We start from the raw sequence: 19157 nt of genomic DNA, 5'->3' as shown, positions 1-19157 counted from the left end.
TTTCTTTCTTTCTTTCTTTCTTTCTTTCTTTCTTTCTTTCCTTCTTTCTTTCCTTCTTTCTTTCTTTCTTTCTTTCTTTCCTTTCTTTCTTCCTTCCTTCCTTCCTTCCTTCCTTCCTTCCTTCCTTCCTTCCTTCCTTTCCTTTCTTTCCTTTCTTTCCTTTCTTTCTTTTCTTTCTTTTCTTTCCTTTCTTTCTTTCGACAGTCTTGCTCTGCCACCCAGGCTGGAGTACAGTGGTGTGATCCTAGCTCACTGCAACCTCCGCCTGTTGGGTTCAAGCAATTCTTGTGTCTTAGCCTCCTGAGCAGCTGGGATTACAGAGGTGCACCATCACGCCTGGCTAAGTTTTGTAATATTAGTAGAGACGGGGTTTTACCATGTTGGCCAGGCTGGTCTCAAACCCCTTGGCCTCAAACAATTCACCTGCCTTGGCCTCCCAAAGTGCTTGAATTACAGGCATGAGCCACCATCCTTGGCCAACAAGATGATTTTAACACATTCATAAGGACACAAACGTTCACAGGAGCATTATAGCCAAAAAGCGGCAACAGCTCATATATCTGTCTACTGATGAATGGATAAAAAAATAAGGCATAATCACACAATGGAGCATTATGCAGCCATGAAAAGGGATGAAGTACTGAGAATGGATGAGCCTTGGAAACATCGTGCCAAGTGAAAGAAGCCAGAGACAAAGGCCACATGCCACACGATCTCATTCATACGAGACAGCGAGAACACACAGAGGCAGAAAGCGGCTTGGTGGTCGCCAGGGGCTGGGGAGGGTGAGGGATGTGGGGCTGATGGCTGATGGGCACAGGGTTTCCCCTAGAGCTGATGAAAATGCTCTGAAATCAGATTGTGGTGGTTGCACACATTTATGGCTATACTAAAAACCACTGAGTTGTGTACTTTCTAAGGGTAAATTTTATGGTGTACAAATTATATTTCAGTTTTTAAAATTCCGAAGGTAGAGAATAGCTTAGTAACAACAACAACAACAAACACTTTTTAAGAATAGCAAGGGTAGGCTGGGTACAGCAGCTCACGCCTGTAATCCCGGCACTTTCGGAGGCCAAGGCATGAGGCTTGAGCCAAGAGTTCAAGACTAGCCTGGGCAACATAGCGAGACACTGTCTCTACAAATAAATTTATAAAACTTAGCCAGGTATGGGGGCACATACCTGCAGTCCCAGCTACTCAGGAGGCTGAGGCGGGAGGATCACTTGAGCCCAAAAGCTTGAAGCAACAGTGAGCCGTGACCGCACCACGGCTGAGTGATGGAGTGAAACCCCTATCTCTCAAAAAACAAAACAAAATAGAATAGCAAGGGTAGTGGAAATAACTGTCCAACCAATATTTTTTTAACAGAATTTTGCTCTTGTCACCCAGGCTGGAGTGCAATGGCACAATCTCGGCTCACTGCAACCTCTGCCTCCCGTGTTCAAGCGATTCTCCTGCCTCAGCCTCCCGAGTAGCTGGGATTACAGGGATGCACCACCACATCTGGCTAATTTTTTTATTTTAATTTTTAGTAGAGACAGGGTTTCTTCATGTTGGTCAGGCTGGTCTCAAACTCCTGACCTCAAGTCATCTGCCCCCCTTGGCTTCCCAAAGTGCTAGGATTACAGGTGTGAGTCACTGCGCCCCAGCCCTATCCAACCAAATTTTAAACCCTACTATAAAATTACTGTAATCAGTAAGAACAATATAGTATTGGCATCAGGATAAATAGAATATTTATTTATAGAATGAATAAACAGACAAGAATAAATAGACAGGAACAGAGAAAGAACAGCCCTAAGAATGTATGGAAGCCAAATGTAAGTAGCTTTTCAAGTCTGTGAGAAATAACAGATCTATCTCATAACTGGAGCTGGTGTAATTAGATTTCTTTCTCCTTCTGTGTGTGTCCAGGAACACATTGCAGAGAGACAAGATGTAAACGTTAAAAATAACACAATGCCAGTATCAGGGAAAGATGAGCCATGTCCATGCCTCTCTCCAAAGGACAGCCAGTGACGGCACTGCCCCTCAGGACAGGTGCTCTGGCCACCGAGGTTTCTACTCTCCCCCTCCCTGGGCGCTGGGTGTCGATGTTGGCCAAGGATCTGCCTGCAGACCCCTCGGTGAGCCCAGCCACCCATTCCTTCTTTCCCCAGGAGCCGGTGGGGAATGGTAGGTGCCTGGCCCCAGGTCTGACCTGGCTGCCTCTAAGCGACCTCTCTCCCCCTCCACCTGATCCCTGCAGGCAGTGTGCAGTGTATGCTCTGCCCTACTCTTCCTGGCATATCATCGCTCCGGGTTTACGACAGCAGTGAAGGCAGTTTTTTCATGCAGCCTGGTCTCTTAGCTCCCCTGTGGTACATGAGGTATAAATGGAGGCACCAGTGCTGTAGGGTCTGGGGTTGGAACCCGTTTAGAGCTGGGCTCACCCCTCTGAGGCTGCTTTTCAGTGCTGTGGGGTCTGGGGTTGGAACACCTTTAGAGCTGGGCTCACCCCCTCTGAGGCTTCTTCCTTCCTTCGAGCTGGATCCCACCCTACACAGAGATTTGCTGGGTGGGAGTTGGGAGTAACCATATCAACCTGGCATGTCTGAGTAGTAAAATAATCCGTCTTTCTCTCGTAAAATATGAAGCGTAGAGGAAGGAACGACAGCGATGTCAGGACAGATGTCTTTGCAATTCTTGCTCTTTCCCTCGTGTTCACATGGCGGGTGCTGCAGTTCCAGCTGTCACTATAAAGAGGGGAAGGCAAAAGGGCGGCTGGAAGAGCAATCCTGGCTGGAGTCGTTACGTGTGGAAGCGATTCTCAGATGGGACACTGTTCTTCTCCATCTCCAATGCCGAGGGCAGTTAATGGGACGTGCCTTCGTATTCTTTTCAGCCTCCAGAGCTGTGACCCGGAGGCACCACTGCCTAGGTCTGCCCTGTAGTTTTTTTCTTTCTTTTTTTTTTTAAAGACAGGGTTTCACTCTGTCATTCAGGCTGGCGTCCAGTGGCTCAGACTCAGCTAACTGCACGCTCGACTTCCCAGGCTCAAGCAATCCTCCCACCTCCGCCTCCCAAGTTGCTGGGCATGTACTACCACACCTGCTAATGAGATGGGGTTCTTCCCCGTTGCCCACGCTGATCTTGAATTCTTGGGCTCAAGTGATCTGCCCGGCTCAGCCTCCCAAAGTTCTGGTATCGCAGGCGTGAGCCCCCACCTGCCTGCTCTGTCGTTTCTGGCCGCCCTTCTCAGCTGTGGCTGAGCCTGGCAGCAGGGGCCTGACGCCAGCGTCCAGCGTTCAGAGGCCTTTCTGGACACGTGTCCTCTTCTCAGGTGGGAGCCAGGACCTCTGGGTTCATGAAGTTTCACCCCGTGGACCTCTTTCTGCCTGGGATCCTGGGTGTCATGAAAGCTGTGTCACTGGGCTGTGGCCTGAGCAGATTTGGGGAGGCCTTTTCATGTTGCCCAGCACCATCAAAAGCCCCACTCACGGGGTGTAAAAACCCATTCCGTGCCCTTAGAGAGGAACCAAAAAGCTCCCAGCGGGGATACAGGCAGCTCCGGCTGCGAGGCAAATTCCTTTTCCCTTCTCTGCGGAGGCCTGGGTCACAGCCTGACCTGGGTCACAGCCTGACTCTGCAGGGATCCTGCCACCTCCCATCCTCTGCTCTTCACCGGAGGGGAGCACAGGCCTCCCACATGGCTTTGAACAGTGTGACACACTGGTTCCCTTGTTCTAGAAAAGTATTCCAAGGTTTCGGATTTGTTCCAGTAGGGGATTTTTAAGAAAAATGGGAGTTTCATGATCACTTTACTGGTTCACTCGATGTTAGACAGTTTTATTTTTGTTTTTTATTTTTTTGAGACAGAGTCTTGCTCTGTTGCCCAGGCTGGAGTGCAGTGGCATGATCTCAGCTCACTGCAACCTCTGTCTCCAGGGTTCAAGCAATTCTCCTGCCCCAGCTTCCCGAGTAGCTGGGATTACAGGCATGTGCCACCATGTCTGGCTAATTTTTTGTATTTTTACTAGAGATGGGGTTTTACCCTCTTGGCCAGGCTGGTTTTGAACCCCTGACCTCGAGATCTGCCTGCCTTGGCCTCCCAAAGTGCAGGGATTACAGGCGTGAGCCACCGCAGCCGGCCCTGTTAGACAGTTTTTTAAAAATCTTAAACCGTGGTCCGGTCTGTGGTTGGGTGAAAGCAAGCTTGGGGGTTCTGTGTGGCTTGAGCAGTCTGGTTCAGCTCAGGCCCCAAATGTTTACTGGGGCTGCCCTTCCCCAGTGAGGCCCCAGCTGACCTGCTGCTGCTGCCCCATGCCCTCTACCCATCATCTTTCTGGAAAGGCTGAGTCCCTCCGAGCTGTCCTGGCCCCAGCCCCAGCGGTCTGTGGCTTACGGCCAGCTGATGCTCAGAGCAGCCTCTGGGGCCACTGCAGGTGGTGGAGTCCTTCACGCTGGGTCAGTTCAGGAGGTCTGCCTAGGGTCCTGTCGGCGGCTGGGTTGTGCTGTAGAGGACCTGGGACCCAGCTTCCACACCCCAGTGCACACCCGCCCGTGGCAGAAGCCATGCAGGGTCGGGCTCTCACTCAGCTCCCCGTGCTCGCTGGCTTTGGTTGTGAGGATCAGGGACCTCCGAGGTAGGGGTTACTGCCAAGCTGCTGAGGAAGGTTCTCCCAGAAGCAGGGCGGGAGACAAAGACTGGCGAGGCTGCCAGGAGATGCACGGGGTGGCTGAGCTGCTTCTGCTTGTGCTGGCTCTGTGCTCCCGATGTCTGCTCTGCAGCTCGCCCTCCCTCCAAGCCACCCACCTACCCCACCTCCACCTCGCTCTCGGGACCCCATGTCCATACTTGGGAGGAAAAGTCATTGGCCCAGTTATTTCTGTTCAGTGTCTGATAATCAAGCATAACGGATGGCACGGCCAGTTAGGGCCGCTTTTTCCCAAGCAGAGCTGAGGCGGGCGGGGCAGGGGGACCTGTGGGTTTCTTGATCCATAGCTGTCCATCTGCAGAACTGACGGCTTTGCATCTGACAGAGGAGTGAGCTCCCTGTCAGCGGGAGCATTCAAGCCCAGAGGCAGGACACTAGCAAGGGAAACCTGTGGGTCAGACACTGTGGGCTGGTGCCATGTGTCCAGGGTGAGGCCCCAGGTTGGGAGTGGGGCTGGTGCCTGGCAGGGCCTTTTGGGTCCGAGATCAGGGAGGCCGCATGGCCTACGAGAGCTTTGAACCCAGGAGGTCTCGTGAGTGTGGACCCGCCACCGGCTGAGCTAAGAAGCTGTCCCGTGCAGCCATTTCTCCGTCAGACACATAGGCCGTTTCCTGACTTCTGCACGCGGCGTGCTATTTATACCACTCAATCCATTCAGTCTAATGAGGCGCAGTTGTGGATTGTAAAATGTTTTATTTTCAGATAGGATTGCTCACTGCCCGAGCCTGCTGCTGCTGTTTCGCTTCCTCCTTTCTCTGCCCCTGAGAGATTTGCATTTTGGAAGCTCAGCTACCCTCTCCTCACCCCCAGCCACTCTCCACCCCAGTATTTTCCTGGCAGACTCTGGATTTGCCATTTCTGTCACATAGGCCAGCCACGGTACCTGAATTCCCCATAGCCTTCAGCCAGGAGTGTGTGTTGTACCAGGTGGGGCCGGGGGCTGGAGCTGCCCAAGGAAGCAGAGTGGAGTAGGGAGGCCTCCATGTGGGGTGGGAGGGAGGCAGAGTGGAGTAGGGAGGCCTCCATGTGGGGGGGCGGGGTAGAGTGGAGTAGGGAGGCCTCCATGTAGGGGGGAGGTAGAATGGAGTAGGGAGGCCTCCATGTAGGGGGGAGGTAGAGTGGAGTAGGGAGGCCTCCGTGTGGGGGGGGAAGGTAGAGTGGACACACACACACACACACACACACACACACACATACACGCGGACATGTGCTGCCCAGTGAAATCCCGTCAGACCCACCCAGCAGCCCCACCGTGCTGTGATAAGTGCTCACAGTGTTGTGAACTAGCCAAGTCCCAGCCCCAGGACGGCCTCTTATGCCTAATTATCACCTCCCTGTCTCCACTCATTTCCTCCCTGCGTGGGCTCTAGAGTCCTGGGGAGCTGGAAATACCTGGGATTTTTGAAATATAAAGCTAATAGAAGCCACCAAACACACACACACTCAGACACACGCATGCACACACGGACACACGCACACACAGACGTGCACACGCACACATGCAAACCCACATATGCATGCACATACACGCACACAGATGCGCCCACATGCACACAAACATAAGCACGCACACACAGACATACACGCACACAGACACATGCACATACATGCACAGACACGTGCACACATGCGCAGACAAGCATGCACATGCAGACACACATGCACATGCACACACACACAGACGTACATGCGCACACACACAGATGCGCGCACACATGCACACAGACACGCACACACATGCACACAGATGCATGCACGCATGCACTCACACACATGCTCACTCACTCTCAGGCACACAAGCCAGAAAGGACTGATTAGAGACAAGGGAGGGACAGTTGTCTGAGCCACCTGAGAACAGCCCTGTATGCCCCGTGTGGCGCCTTGAAAGCCGTTCACTCAGATCTCCCAAGTGTAAGGCTGCTGTTTGGGTCAAGAAAATAAACTATCAAACAATGTCATAGACGGTTGTGTCTGTGACTCTGGTCTAGCCAGACATTTGGGAAATGAATGTCATCCATCCCACCTGAGGCAGGGCGAGGGTAGAGGGTGGCCCGGCGCTGCCCGAGGCCGAGGCAGGTCCCGCTGGGAGAAACACTGGCAGTCAGCCAGGCATCAGTCTTCCCATGGAGCTGCCGTTCTGCCAAGTTCCTGAGGCCTGGGTACTATCTGCCTGTCTGTCAGTGCAGGTAAGAGGTCCAGGCTTTAGGTAAGAGGTCCAGCTTCAGGTAAGAGGGACAGGCTTCAGGTAAGAAGGCCAGGCTTCAGGTAAGAGGGCCAGGCTTCAGGTAAGAGGGCCAGGCTTCAGGTAAGAGGGACAGGCTTCAGGCCTTGGTGCCGAGTAGTTGGATGAAAACACAAAAAGCCACAGCAGTGGCTGCCACAGTGACACGGTTGCTCACTGCGGGCTGCACCAGGTGCTACCCATCTCTGTGACTTCATGTCATCCCCCAACAACCTGTGATAGGGGCACTGCTACTCCCATTTTACAGAAGAGGAAACTAAGTCACAGAGAGCCAAATAATTTGCACTGTAGTCTCAGCTTGGAAAGGAAGAGAAACACTCGCAGCAGTCGGGAAACTACCCTTTTCCTAAATCTCAGGGAAGTATACTTGGCCACATCCCGCGTGGCAGTGTTTTCAAAGGGAAGCCCACACACACGGATTTGTTCTGACCTTTGGAGCCCTTGGTTAAGCCAAACACAAGCTCAGTGATGGTGGGTGTGAGTGGAGGTCCCCCCACAGAACAGAAGTCCAGAGCATCAGTGAGCTACTGCTGCTTTCCTCACCTGCTGCACCCGACCCCTTCCCCCAGCAGCCCACCTGCCTGTCCTGGGCCTCTTCGCTGGCTTAGAGGTTGATTTCCAAGAGCAAAAGGACTTCATTAGCCACACCACGGAGGTCAGGAGCATGGCTGTCACCTCTAATTTGCCCGAACCCCAGTGACAACCTCAGCTGATTGGTTGATTCCAGGTACAAGGTGACATCTGTGGGCCCCATCTTAGCGGAACCGGGAGAGTGGGGCCCAGACCCCAGGGGCCAGCTTCTGCCTTCCTTTTGGTGGAGGTATGCAGAGCTCCCGTGTGTGCCTGGCCCATGCCAGGCTCTGCTCAGGCAGTGAAGCGCATCTGCCTCCAGCCTCTCGCCTATCTCAGGGACGAAGGGAACTGAATAAATCTGGGCCTCCCTGCCCCGCCAGGCTCCACTGGAGCCCTGGGAGACAACTGCCCTGGTTCCGCTCAGCTTGCAGCTCCCTCCCAGGGCCTCCTGACAGGGCCCTGGCCTGCACATGGGAAGAAATGGGCAGGCCCCCCGCCTTGGTTGCCCCTGGGGTGACAGGAGATCCAGGCAAAGCAGGCAGCCCACCCCACACCTAAGCTCTGACCACAGACCCGGTGAGCCTGAGGAAGGACTGAGATTCCAGCCGAGGTGGGAGAAACTGAGGCACAAATGCAGAGGCCAAGAAAGCAGGGCCCTGAGGATATGTGACAGGGAGGCCTGGTGAGGGAGAGACATAGATGGAGGCCCAGAGATGCAGGTCCTGGAGAGTGAGAGGAGCTGGCAAGACAGGAAGAGGAACCCAGAGACACTGCAGAAGGCTCTGAGCACACGGAGACGCAGACCCGGGGAAGGAAATGAGACAAGAAATTCACAGGCAGAGGGAGACTTTAGAAACATCAGTAAGAGGCCGGGCACCGTGGCTCATGCCTGTGATCCCAGCACTTTGGGAGGCCAAGGCAGGCAGATCACTCGAGCCCAGGGGTTCGAAGCCAGCCTGGACAACATTGCGAGACCCTGTCTCTGTATTAAAAAACTCAGCAAGAGAGGCATAAAGAGATGAAGTGAACGAACCACGAAGGCCCAGAGACACACACAGAGAGAGGGCTGGAGTCAGGAGCACCCAAGAGCACATCCTGCACCCAGCAAAGTTGCGGGCACTTGCCACGTTTCGTCTCTCATGTGTCCTGACCGTACAGACCACACCCAGACCAGGCCCTTGTGCACCTGTGCCTGGAGCCTTTCTCCTGAGCAAACACTACTGTCCTGGCCCCAGAGGAGTCAACTGCCTGGCCTTTGCTTGTCCTGTTCTCTGTTCAGGATGCCTGGCGCGCCCCAGCCCAGCTTTCATATCTGTCTAAATTATGCACATCCTTAGATTCCACCTCTTCCAGGAAGCCCTCTCTGACTGGCCCTCTCCCTGAAGAATCCCCCACCCTTCATCAGCCTATCACGTTCCCTCTGCAGGGAGCTGTTCTTATCTTCCATCCTTCCACCTTTCATTCTATCCGGAGCTCCTCAAGCAAGGGCAGGGACCACAAGATTCCAGCGCTGGTGACCACGTCTCTACTGACTTGCGGATTTGTCTTCATTGCCTGGTGCCTCCTGTCTCTGGACCTGAAGGAGGGAGTAAATGAAAATTGATGGAAAATGAATAAGCAGGTGCAGGATGGCCTCCTCCACTCCCCAAACCTGGATTCCCAGCCCTGTCTGTGCCGTCCACTCTCGTGCCTGGGGCTGCCCCCGGGGGCCTTTCCTGGCAGCCTAGAAGGAAGGCTCCCCAGGTACCATGGCCTCACTAGCCCTCCGGGGTAGTCCTGGGGCTGTCAGGGGTGGTCAGGTTGCTCGCCAGCAAAGGGCTGGAAGTGTGCCCACATCTTCTGGCTCCAGGGTCCCTGAGTGAGGGAGGGGTGGTCTCTGAGCCTCTTCTGGCTACCAGTGGGCCCCTCCATAAGAGGACAGGCTCTCCGGGCCTTGGAACCCCCTTCTCCCTATCCAGATCCCAATTCTCCAGGGCCCTGCAGGAAGTTTCAAACCAAAGAGAGAGCTTGTTTCCCTCAGCCCCGCACCCTGGCCTGCAGGTGGGTTTGGAAGAAGGGCAGGCCCTGTGTGAACGGAGCACTCTCCCCACGGCCCACCAGCCTCCTGCAGCCCTTCCCCATTCATCTGTTTTTTGCCCAGGCTAAGGCCACCAGCATCCCCCTTAGAGTGTCCCTCAGGGTTGAGGCTGGGAGAGGCACCTGGCACCCCTGAGATTCCTCCATCATGGCCCAGAAAGGCTGACTGTTTGCCTAGCGCTCATCCTGGTGGAAACCTCAGCTCTGTGGGGGAGATGGAGGTGGCAGATGGGGCTTTGGGGGCTCCTTTCCCACTGTAGCCACCCCTTGCCCTGGCCGGCCCTGCTCTTTGTATGGTGCAGTTTCCGGCCCTGGGTAGGGTTTTCAGGAAAACAGTCAGCAAGCATTTCCTGAGTACCCGCTTTGCTCAAAGCCTGGCGGTCAGGCCGAGGGAAGAGACGCGTGCATTCAGGGATGGCCGTGCCCTCGGGTGGTGCCTGAATCCATTGAGGTCAAGGCAGGCATTGGTAGGAAAAGAAACGCAAGCCAGACAGCGTCCTGTGGGAGAGGTGGGAGGTCCTGTCTCCCGGGCTCCTTTCCCTGGGGCTGAGGAGACTTTTCAGTGGAGGTAGGATTTGAATGGGTTCCTGGAGGGGGTGGATTAGATTCTAATTTGTGAAAATGCTTGTAGGCTTGTGTAGCCTTTTAAATTCCCAAAGCCGTGTGTCCTACTTGGTAGTCGTTTTCATCTCCATTTTACAGATGTGAAGACTGAGGTTGAAAGAGATTAAGGTATTTGCCCAGGAGCATCTGAGGCAGGACCAGAGCTCAACTCTGGCGGCTGAGTGAGCCGGAGCTTTCCCTGCACCTCGGCCTCTGGCTGCGACAGGAAGAGGGTTCAGAGAGGGCACAGAAAAGCAGGGTGGGAAGACCAAGAGGCGGATGGCCGCCTGGAGGGCAGGATTTCTGAGGGGGCAGAGCCGTTAGGGTCAGGCAGGACCCGGGGGTGTCCTGCCTGCTCTGTGAGGTGGAAAAGCGATGTTTCTGGCAGTGGAAAGGCCTGGGTACAAATCCAGCCTCTGAATGGCTTCTGAAGGCACCCTGTACCATGGTGCCCTACGAGGCCCAGCTTGGGAATCCACACTCCCCCGAAAGAGGTGAGCCCTGCTGTGAAGTTGGCCCGGGCACCCTGGGGCCAGCCCAGTGCTGCGAAGTGTAGGTCCCTGAGTTCCAGAGGCCTGTCCAGTACAACAGCTCTTGCCCGTCAGGGACCTGCCACAGGTCAGATGCCGACCACTGTTTTCACACCCTGGGACAGGAGCCCCCACCCCCCATTCCACAGGTGAGCCACTGAGCACACAGGTTGGCAAAGGACTGGCCCACGGCCGGGCACTCACACCTGTAATCCCATCACTTTGGGAGGCCGAGGTGGGAGGGTTACTTGAGCCCAGGAATGCGGGACCAACCTTGGCAAATAGGGAGATGATGTCTCTATCAAAAATGAAGAATAGGCTGGGCGCGGTGGCTCACGCCTGTAATCCCAGCACTTTGGGAGGCCGAGGCGGGTGGATCACGAGGTCAAGAGATCGAGACCATCCTGGTCAACATGGTGAAACCCCGTCTCTGCTAAAAATACAAAACATTAGCTGGGCATGGTGGCGCGTGCCTGTAATCCCAGCTACTCAGGAGGCTGAGGCAGGAGAATTGCCTGAACCCAGGAGGCGGAGGTTGCGGTGAGCCGAGATCGCATCATTGCACTCCAGCCTGGGTAACAAGAGTGAAACTCCGTCTCAAAAAAAAAAAGAAGAATAGGAAACTGGCCCAGAGTCATACCACTGGGAAGTGGCAGAGGTGGGACACTGCGCCAAGTCTCAGAGCTGATGACTCCCCCACTCCCCTCTGCTGCCACCAAGAGGGAGCCCTGGCCTGGGGAGGCATCTCCGTGGGATTTCAGGCACGGAGCCTGCCCTGTGTGAGGAGGAGCATCCATTCCTTGTCCCAGCAGGGACAGATAGCCCTGCGTCTCTGCAGTTGTGCCCAGCTGGTGGGCTGGAGAGGGCTAATTCAGACTGTCTACACTCCCCGAGGCCATATCACCATTCCTTTACATTAAAAAATGTTGTGTTTTTAGTATGCAAAATTTTCCACCATCTGCTTTGGCTTGGCAGAATGTTTGCTGAAAATATCTCTCTTCCTCTATAATTCCCATAATTTCTGGGGGCTTTGGGAGCCTCCAGGCAGAGCAGCCGTAGCTCACAAGTGCCTCCCAAACCCACAGGCTGTTGGCTGCCCTTGTGCAGCCAGCAGTGCTGCGTGGTCCAGAGGGAGCCTCTCCCCACCCCTGACCAGCAAGGGCACCAGGGCTACGTCCACCAATGGGCTGACCCGAGGTTGAATCCCAGGATTCAGACCCTGAGTGGGTGCCTAGCTCAGCCTCTGTGTTTTTGCAGCGCAGCTTGGGGAGATGCCTGGGGTCACAGAGAGAGGTGGTGGCTGAGCAGAACCTGGAAGCAGGCCCCCCATATCCCAGACAGCAGCGCTATGAGGCCAGATGGCCAGCATGATGCCCATCCCTGGACCCGCCCAGGCCAGGCGCCTCCTTGGGACAGCAGCGGCCACACACGTCTTTTGAGGCAGTCAAGAGTCTCCAGGAGGAAAGACCCTCCCCCCCCACCATATACCAAAACGCTGAGTTTCCATGGTGACAGTCAAATTGCAAATCCAGCCAAGAGTAAGCAGGGGGAAGGAAAAGCTGGCCTCTCCCCAGAGAAGTGGGCACGGCTGGCACTGGGGCTGGCGCTGCTGAGGATGAGCTCCAGGCAGGCAGGCAGCCCTACTGGACCACGGTGGGGAAGTCTGAGGGATGCCAGGAATCCAGCAGTGGCTCAGGCCACTGTGGAGGGAGCTCCTCCCCCACTCCTGCCTCTTGGTGGCACTGGGCGACTCCATCTGATGATATGTCTTTCTCCGAAAGACTATTGGGACAGGCTTCTCCCTGGTGTTCCCCCATCTTCCATCTGAAAATTCAGGTGTGGGCAGAGTACAGGGCCCCTCGGCAAGCCATCCCAGACTCAGCCTTTGGGGAATTAAGGAGAAAAAAATATATCAGCCTTCAGACACAGAGTGTTATGTTGAGGATGGAAGAGTAAGGGCCAAAAGATGTATGAGCCTGAAAGCTTTGCGAATGGACCTGGAAGACTGACAGTACAGCTGCTGTGCGGGGAGAAAGGCGGCAGTGGCCATCGAATGGCAAATTAGGCGAGGTTTGGGTTTCAATGACGTTTCCGGAGTGGGGGCAGAAGGGAAGGCTGCTTCCTTCGCATCCCGAGGAAGCTGGGGACATTTGGCCTGCGGTGTTCGTGGTGGGCCAGGGACTTCTCAGCAGGGTTCTCCGGTGTAGGCCTTCTGCACTGGCAGTGAACCCAAGGCTGGTGTGGGCACCGCTGACTTCCTCTGATTTATTTCTTTCGAGTGGTGTTTATTAGAGTGGATTAGAAATGGGATTTGGGTTTGTACCACAAAGACCTCTAAGCCCCAGCTTGAAATCGCAGACACAATGAGCAGAGAGGCTGCAGCCGGGGAGAAGCATCTGAAAGCCGTGAGCCTGTTTCACTGGCTGCCTGGTACCTGCTCTGTGTCACCTTTGCGAGCTCAGTTGGCGTCGGAGGCTCTTCTGCCCTTTTTCACGGCTGTGGCCCTTTGGGGTCTGTGTAAAAGGAGATGAAGAACAAGCCGGCTGACTGTAACTTGGGGAGGATTTCTACATTTTTTTTGTTGTTAACCTTTGTGCACACAGGCACACATGGGGACTAGGCCGTGAGACTCCCTGACCCCAACCCCACCTCCAGGGTTGCCGTTTTGGATAAAATGCACAGCTCATAACAAATGCCGTCCTCACGATGAGGCGTGGCGCAGTTCACGGTTGTCTTGCAGTTTTCGCCTGCTCCCAGCCCGACTCTGTAACCACGTGTGATAGATGACAGAACAGGGCAGGGACGATGGAGAGGGTGAGCTCGCCTCCCTAACCCAGTCCTGGGACATCCCATCCTGTCGCCTCCTTCCAAGTCCTTTGGCATCTGCCCCTTCGCACCAAAGGAGCCAGCTAGAGCAGCATGGAGCCCCACCCACTCCAGCCCCGGACTGTGTAGATTTTGCATATTAGCCATGGGCAAGCTGGGCCAGTTCAAGTCAGGAAGCATGACTGGATCTCCCATAAGCATCTCTGCCAGAGAGAGGCGGAGACCGACATGGAGGCAAGCTACCCCGCTGCAGGGACTCTCCTGCTGTGCATTGAAGTGGCCTGGCCTCCGGGGAGGATAAGCCATAGCCCTCCACTGTGGCTGCCTCAGGGGTGACGTGGGGAATGGCCTTCTCCAGGAGTCCAGCAGGAAACCCTGCCTTCTGCCACCTCCTCCTAGCCCTTTTTCATGGGACCCATGAAGTTGGCATCTAATCAGTGAATCAAAACTACATAAATGCTTATGAAACTGACGCCCATGAGGTCCAGTCTTGGTAGATTCATGATCAAAGTAGTTCAGTCCAGGACCTGAAAAACAACTGCAAAATGAGGCAGGTTTTGCTTGCATTGTCACATACTAGGAAGGGGCATGCAGACTACAGCCACGCTCCATGCCCTCTCCTCTTAATGCTGTGTCGCAGAAGTCCGAGGAGCCAAAGCTGAACTCTTCCTGGAGAGCAGGGCAGAAAAAGGCAGCGCCTTTGAGCAGGTGGAGGAAGGAAAGGCCAGGCCCCATCCCATGCTCATCACTCCTGCCCCAGAGCACAGGTCGGGCCCACAGAGAGGAGAGCCACACCAGCCTCGTTTGCCTGTGCTATTTGGTCCCTGCCCTCAAGGAACCTCTCGACCTGCTGGGGGAAGCAAACAGGGCAGAAAGCAGTTGGTGCAGCTATAGCAGAGAGTATAGGTCATCCAGCCAGCCAGGGCACAGGGGAGACTGAGGGCTTCCTGGAGGAGGTAGTTTTCTAACTAAGCCAAGAGAAGACGGGTGGGCAGGGCATTCTGGGCAGAGGCAAGCCAGTCACAGCCAGAGGTGGCGGCAAGACCCACAAGCCGCAGGAGGCTGGAGGCTTGGGGGAGACAGCGGGTGTCGTGGGATGCAGCTGGAAAAGTAGACAAAGGCCGGGAGCCTGGTGAGGCCCTAGGGGCATGGGGAGCCTTTAAAGAGGGTGAAGCCGGGACCTATGCTCTTGCTGGATCTGGCTATGCAGAGAACACACCGTGGGGTGCCTGCAGTTGGGGTCCAGGTGGGGCATCGTGACAGGAGTCCAGGTGGCAGGAGCCAACAGCTCGAGTTAAACAAGGCAGTGACAGTGAGGAAGCAGCCAATTCAAGAGCCATATCTGTGAAAATGGCAGGACGTGAGGAGAAAAGAGGCAAGACCACACGTCCCTGAGCTTCATGAAGCACCTGCTGTGTGCTGGCTGCTCTGCTGGGGTGCACAGGGTTAAGAGTCTCTGGTTCTGCCCGGCACCAGCTCCAGCCTCTGGAGGTGCACAGGGTTGAGAGTCTCTGGGTCTGCCTGGCAGCAGCTCCAGCCTCTGGGGGTGCACAGGGTTGAGAGTCTCTGGGTCCACCTGGCAGCAGCTCCAGCCTCTGCTTGCTTGGTTCCAAGACCCTTGACATCCTTATTTGAAATGTGACATAGGCTGAAGGCACGAAAGCTTTCCAGTAGCCTCTGGATCTCCATGGAAGCTACCATTTCCCATCCCAGTGCCCACGGTGGATTTTCCTTACTAACCAGGTACTTCCTCCCACTAACTCCATGCCGTCTCTGAATTCTCCCTATACACTGCTCCAGAAAGGGCTTGGTGGATCAAATGTCACCTGCTAGCCTCCCTCGGTATAGATCGATGTTGTTTCCGGTTTCATCTCCCACCAGCGGGTACTGTGGCTCAGGGCTGTCTGGAAGACTGAGGAGGACGATGCTCACTAAGAACCCAGCGCAGTGCCTGGCATAGGAGCTCAACCCATCCTAACCTTCCTCCATAACCACCAGCATTTGGCATTCCCCAAGGAAAACACTGACAGGCGCCTGACCACTCCTGCCTCATCTGCTGAGCTTCTCGCCTGCAAAGCTGGTTGCCCTTGATCCAGATCTTTCTGTGCAGTTGTACTAGGTATTGCAATGATGTCACATTTAAATAAATGTTATACGAATTGACGGAAAGAGTCAGAAAAGAGACAGAATTGTTTCATGAAAACTGAGACTTTGGAAAGTCTTTTTTTATTTTTTTATTTTTTAAGATGGAGTCTCCCTCTGTTGCCCAGGCTGGAGTGCAGTGACACAATCTCGGCTCACTGCAACCTCTGCCTCCCGGGTTCAAGTGATTCTCCTGCCTCAGCCTCCTGAGTAGCTGGGATTACAGGTGCCTGCCACCATGCCCAGCCAATTTTTGTGTTTTTAGTAGAGACGGAGTTCCACCATGTTGGCCAGGCCGTCCTTGAACTCCTGACCTTAGGTGATCCACCCACCTTGGCCTCCCAAAGTACTGGGATTACAGGCATGAGCCACCATGCCCGGCCCTGGAAAGTCTTAATGGAAGCAACTTGCTTTATAAAAATCTGTGGAATTAGGGATGGGCAGGACAACTGTGAAAGCCAAAAGGAAGAGATGGAGAAAGGGAGATTCTGCAGTTGTCCTCCTTCGCCAGGGTCTGTGGGTCCTGCCAAAATTCAGAGAAACTGCAACTGGGGTCGCAGACAACACAGCATGGTGCGGTTTATACACAGGAGGCCACGTGGGCCAATGTTGCAGGAGCACCCAAGCCTGGCATCGAAGGATTGGCGAATAGGTATACATTTCTGTGTTTAAAATGAAAATAGAACGTTTAACAGGTGGCCGCATCCTGCATCATGACTCCCACTGTTGATTACCCAGCCAAACACGGTCCCATTTAGCCCAGAAGAGAGAGTTCCTCCCACAGTGGGCGTTCGCTGTGACAACATCCTCGCCTCCCCCTGCTGGGATTCCAGTCCCATCTGTCTGGCTCCCTTCCACATTTGCAAGACCCCACTGCGAGTTACTGGATGAACTGGGATGAGAGCCCAGGCTTGCCGCCTCCCAGTTCAGCTCTTCCAGTGGAGTCAGGGCTGTGAGCATGGCCTGCTGTGAGGAGAATCCCGGCTCTTCCCCTTGGGCGTGTGCCCCTGTAGTCTTGCCTGTGGAATGGGGGTAATGCTTTTTCCTACCTCACAGTTGTTCTGAAGCTTCGGTGAACGTGTCTGTGGAACATGCCTGGGACGCTCCCTCAGGTCAGGCCTGACGCCACCCTCATCCCCACAGAGCATCGCCTTGGGCCTCCTGCCTCACCGGGTGGAGGCTTCAGAGCTGCTGTGTCCACAGCGCCGTGATAATCAGCCTCCGCCATGGCGGGCGGGTTCTGGTTCCATCATGGGAACTAAAACGGGGCTGACATGTGGAGATGGCTGGCCAGCAGGTGAACTGTATGCTGGTCACGCTGAGCCTCTGAGTCCCAGCCTCCTCACGCCAGGACTCCCCTCTGTGGCCAGCAGAAACGCGTGCCCTCCCGTCCGCAGGCCATTGCATCTCCTGCCCAAAGCAAAAGGGCCAGCTGGGCTGCCACGCCACTTTGTCCCCAGCTGGGGAGGCCTGTCCTGGCCCCTGTCTGTGCCTGCAGCAGTGTCTGGTTGTGTGACTTCCTGTGCTGTGGTCTGTCTTTTCCAGGGGTTTCCAGTGACAGTGACAGTGACTCAGATCTCAGCTCCTCCAGCCTAGAGGACAGACTCCCACCCACTGGGGTCAGGGACCCAAAAGACGACAAACCCTGGAGAAAGTCAGGTAGGTGGGGAGTAACATGCTGCTTATTGGCCGGGCGCGGTGGCTCACGCCTGTCATCCCAGCACTTTAGGAGACCAAGATGGGTAGATCATAAGGTCAGGAGATCGAGACCAGCCTGGCCAACATGGTGAAACCCCATCTCTACTGAAAATACAAAAATTACCTGGGTGTGGTGGCATATGCTTGTAATCCCAGCTACTTGGAAGGCTGAGGCAGGAGAATCTCTTGAACCCAGGAGGCGGAGGTTGCAGTGATTGCATTCCAGCCTGGTGACAGCAAGACTTTGTCCTCCTCCATCCCAAAAAATGCTGCTGCTTCCCCCCAGGTGTCCACAGAGCTCTTCTACATCTGGAAGGAGAAGCAGGCCTAGGGATGGGTGATCAGGCTTCTTGAGGCTCCTCTGTCCACACAGCGGGAGAAGGAGGGCAGGTGGACGATGGGAGGCAGGGCCGGCACACCTGGGACTCCCACGCTCACCTGTGAGTGTTCCCCAGCTGAGAGGTTGCCTCTTGAATCCTGAGAGTGTGAAAATCAGGGACAAAGTTCCCTGCACGAGCCCAGATCTGCCATGAAACCACCGTGGGGTCCCCAGGACCTGCCGTGACCTCTGGGCCTACATTTTCTTCTTGTTAGCAAGTGAGACGGACTTCGAAACCAGGAAGGACTTTGGAAAAAGGGCCAGCTTCGTTCAGTCACCCCACTGGTTGGAACTGGGATCTTGGAAAGAAGTTTCAGGGAGGACAATTTTAGTAGATAGGAAGAAAGGGCTCTATAATAACTGAGCCCCGAACGGGAATGAAGTGCCTTGGGGGTCCTGTCTCGGGACCAAGACTGGGCTGGGAATGGAAGTGTGAGCTAAATCAGAGCCAGCAGAGGCCTGGCACACCTATCACCACTCCCCACTCCATGACCAGGGCAGACATTGCTAGGTGATCACAGAGCCCGGATGAGCCCTCAGAATCCTCCTCAGTGCAGCTTTCCAAGTGGCCAGTATCAGTAGGTAGAGATGGTGTCAGAGATGAAAACTTTCCCTGCACCAGTGACTTCAGTCTAAAGATTCTAGAGATTTAGACGAGTATAAAGGAAACTTACCTGCCAGCCTAGGTTTCCAGGGCAGGTTTTATACTCACCCCTCCTCCCACCATGAGCTCTGGTCCCTCGCTCCACACCCACCCTCAGCTCTGACCACATAGGACTGGGAGTCGGGAAAAGGTCAGCAAAGTAGCAGGCTTCACGTCTTCTCTCTTGGCCAGGCGAGGACCAAAAACCATGTTTGCATGAGGATCGTTTAGTGAGTTAAGGCAGCCATCAACATCTCTCTCTCATTAGGTTAACCAAAATATGTATCCCCACCCCCATCCCCAGTCTGTGATCATTGTGGATTTTCATGTTGGTGACTTATGACTTAGTGAAGTGACCTGCAGTCCCGTTCTTGGACCCAGCAGCAGTGACCAGAGGGTGGGGTCATGCCAGAGCCTGGCGGCCATGTGGGTGGGGTGGGGGGCAGACATCCCACAGAGACCCACCATGGTTCCCAACGAGGACCTCGACCATGATCACCCCCTCTCAGTTTGAGACCCATGGGGCCCACACATGATTTCCCACAGGTGGCAGCGATGAGGCCCCCAGGATGGGGCTCGCCCGCCCACCCGGCCACCTCTCCGGGAGCCAGAGCAGCCTGGCCAGTGAGACAGGGACAGGCTCTGCTGACCCGCAGGGCACTCTGCCCCGGGCTGACCTGAAGGGCCCTGGTGAGTACCCGGCTGCTGCCTTCTCCCCTCTCCTGCCCCCCGGCCACGTCCTCTC

General features: G+C 55.0%; 1 protein-coding gene and 1 long non-coding RNA gene across 8 annotated transcripts in view; both read left to right on the top strand.

Annotated features, from left to right (window-relative positions):
* Window positions 1-19157, top strand: part of RPH3AL (rabphilin 3A like (without C2 domains)) — a 118892-nt gene that overhangs the window by 88223 nt on the left and 11512 nt on the right. For 5 of the 7 annotated variants that reach the window (XM_032263403.1, XM_032263401.1, XM_032263405.1 and 2 more), the window contains one exon: window positions 17238-17351. In XM_032263403.1, coding sequence (XP_032119294.1) covers window positions 17238-17351 — 114 coding nt within the window. Of the gene's footprint in view, window positions 1-17237; window positions 17352-18958; window positions 19103-19157 lie in introns of all 7 variants that reach the window. The other 2 variants (XM_032263404.1, XM_032263402.1) reach the window with 1 other exon arrangement.
* Window positions 6415-10249, top strand: LOC116540083. Its single transcript, XR_004264299.1, has 2 exons — window positions 6415-6886; window positions 7006-10249. It is a non-coding gene; the product is annotated as an uncharacterized LOC116540083 (long non-coding RNA).

This window comes from Sapajus apella, unplaced genomic scaffold (genome assembly GCF_009761245.1).
Source record: "Sapajus apella isolate SASKATOON/1434 unplaced genomic scaffold, GSC_monkey_1.0 scaffold136, whole genome shotgun sequence".
NCBI classification, from domain to species: domain Eukaryota; kingdom Metazoa; phylum Chordata; class Mammalia; order Primates; family Cebidae; genus Sapajus; species Sapajus apella.
This window is presented reverse-complemented; position numbering and strand designations above follow the sequence as displayed.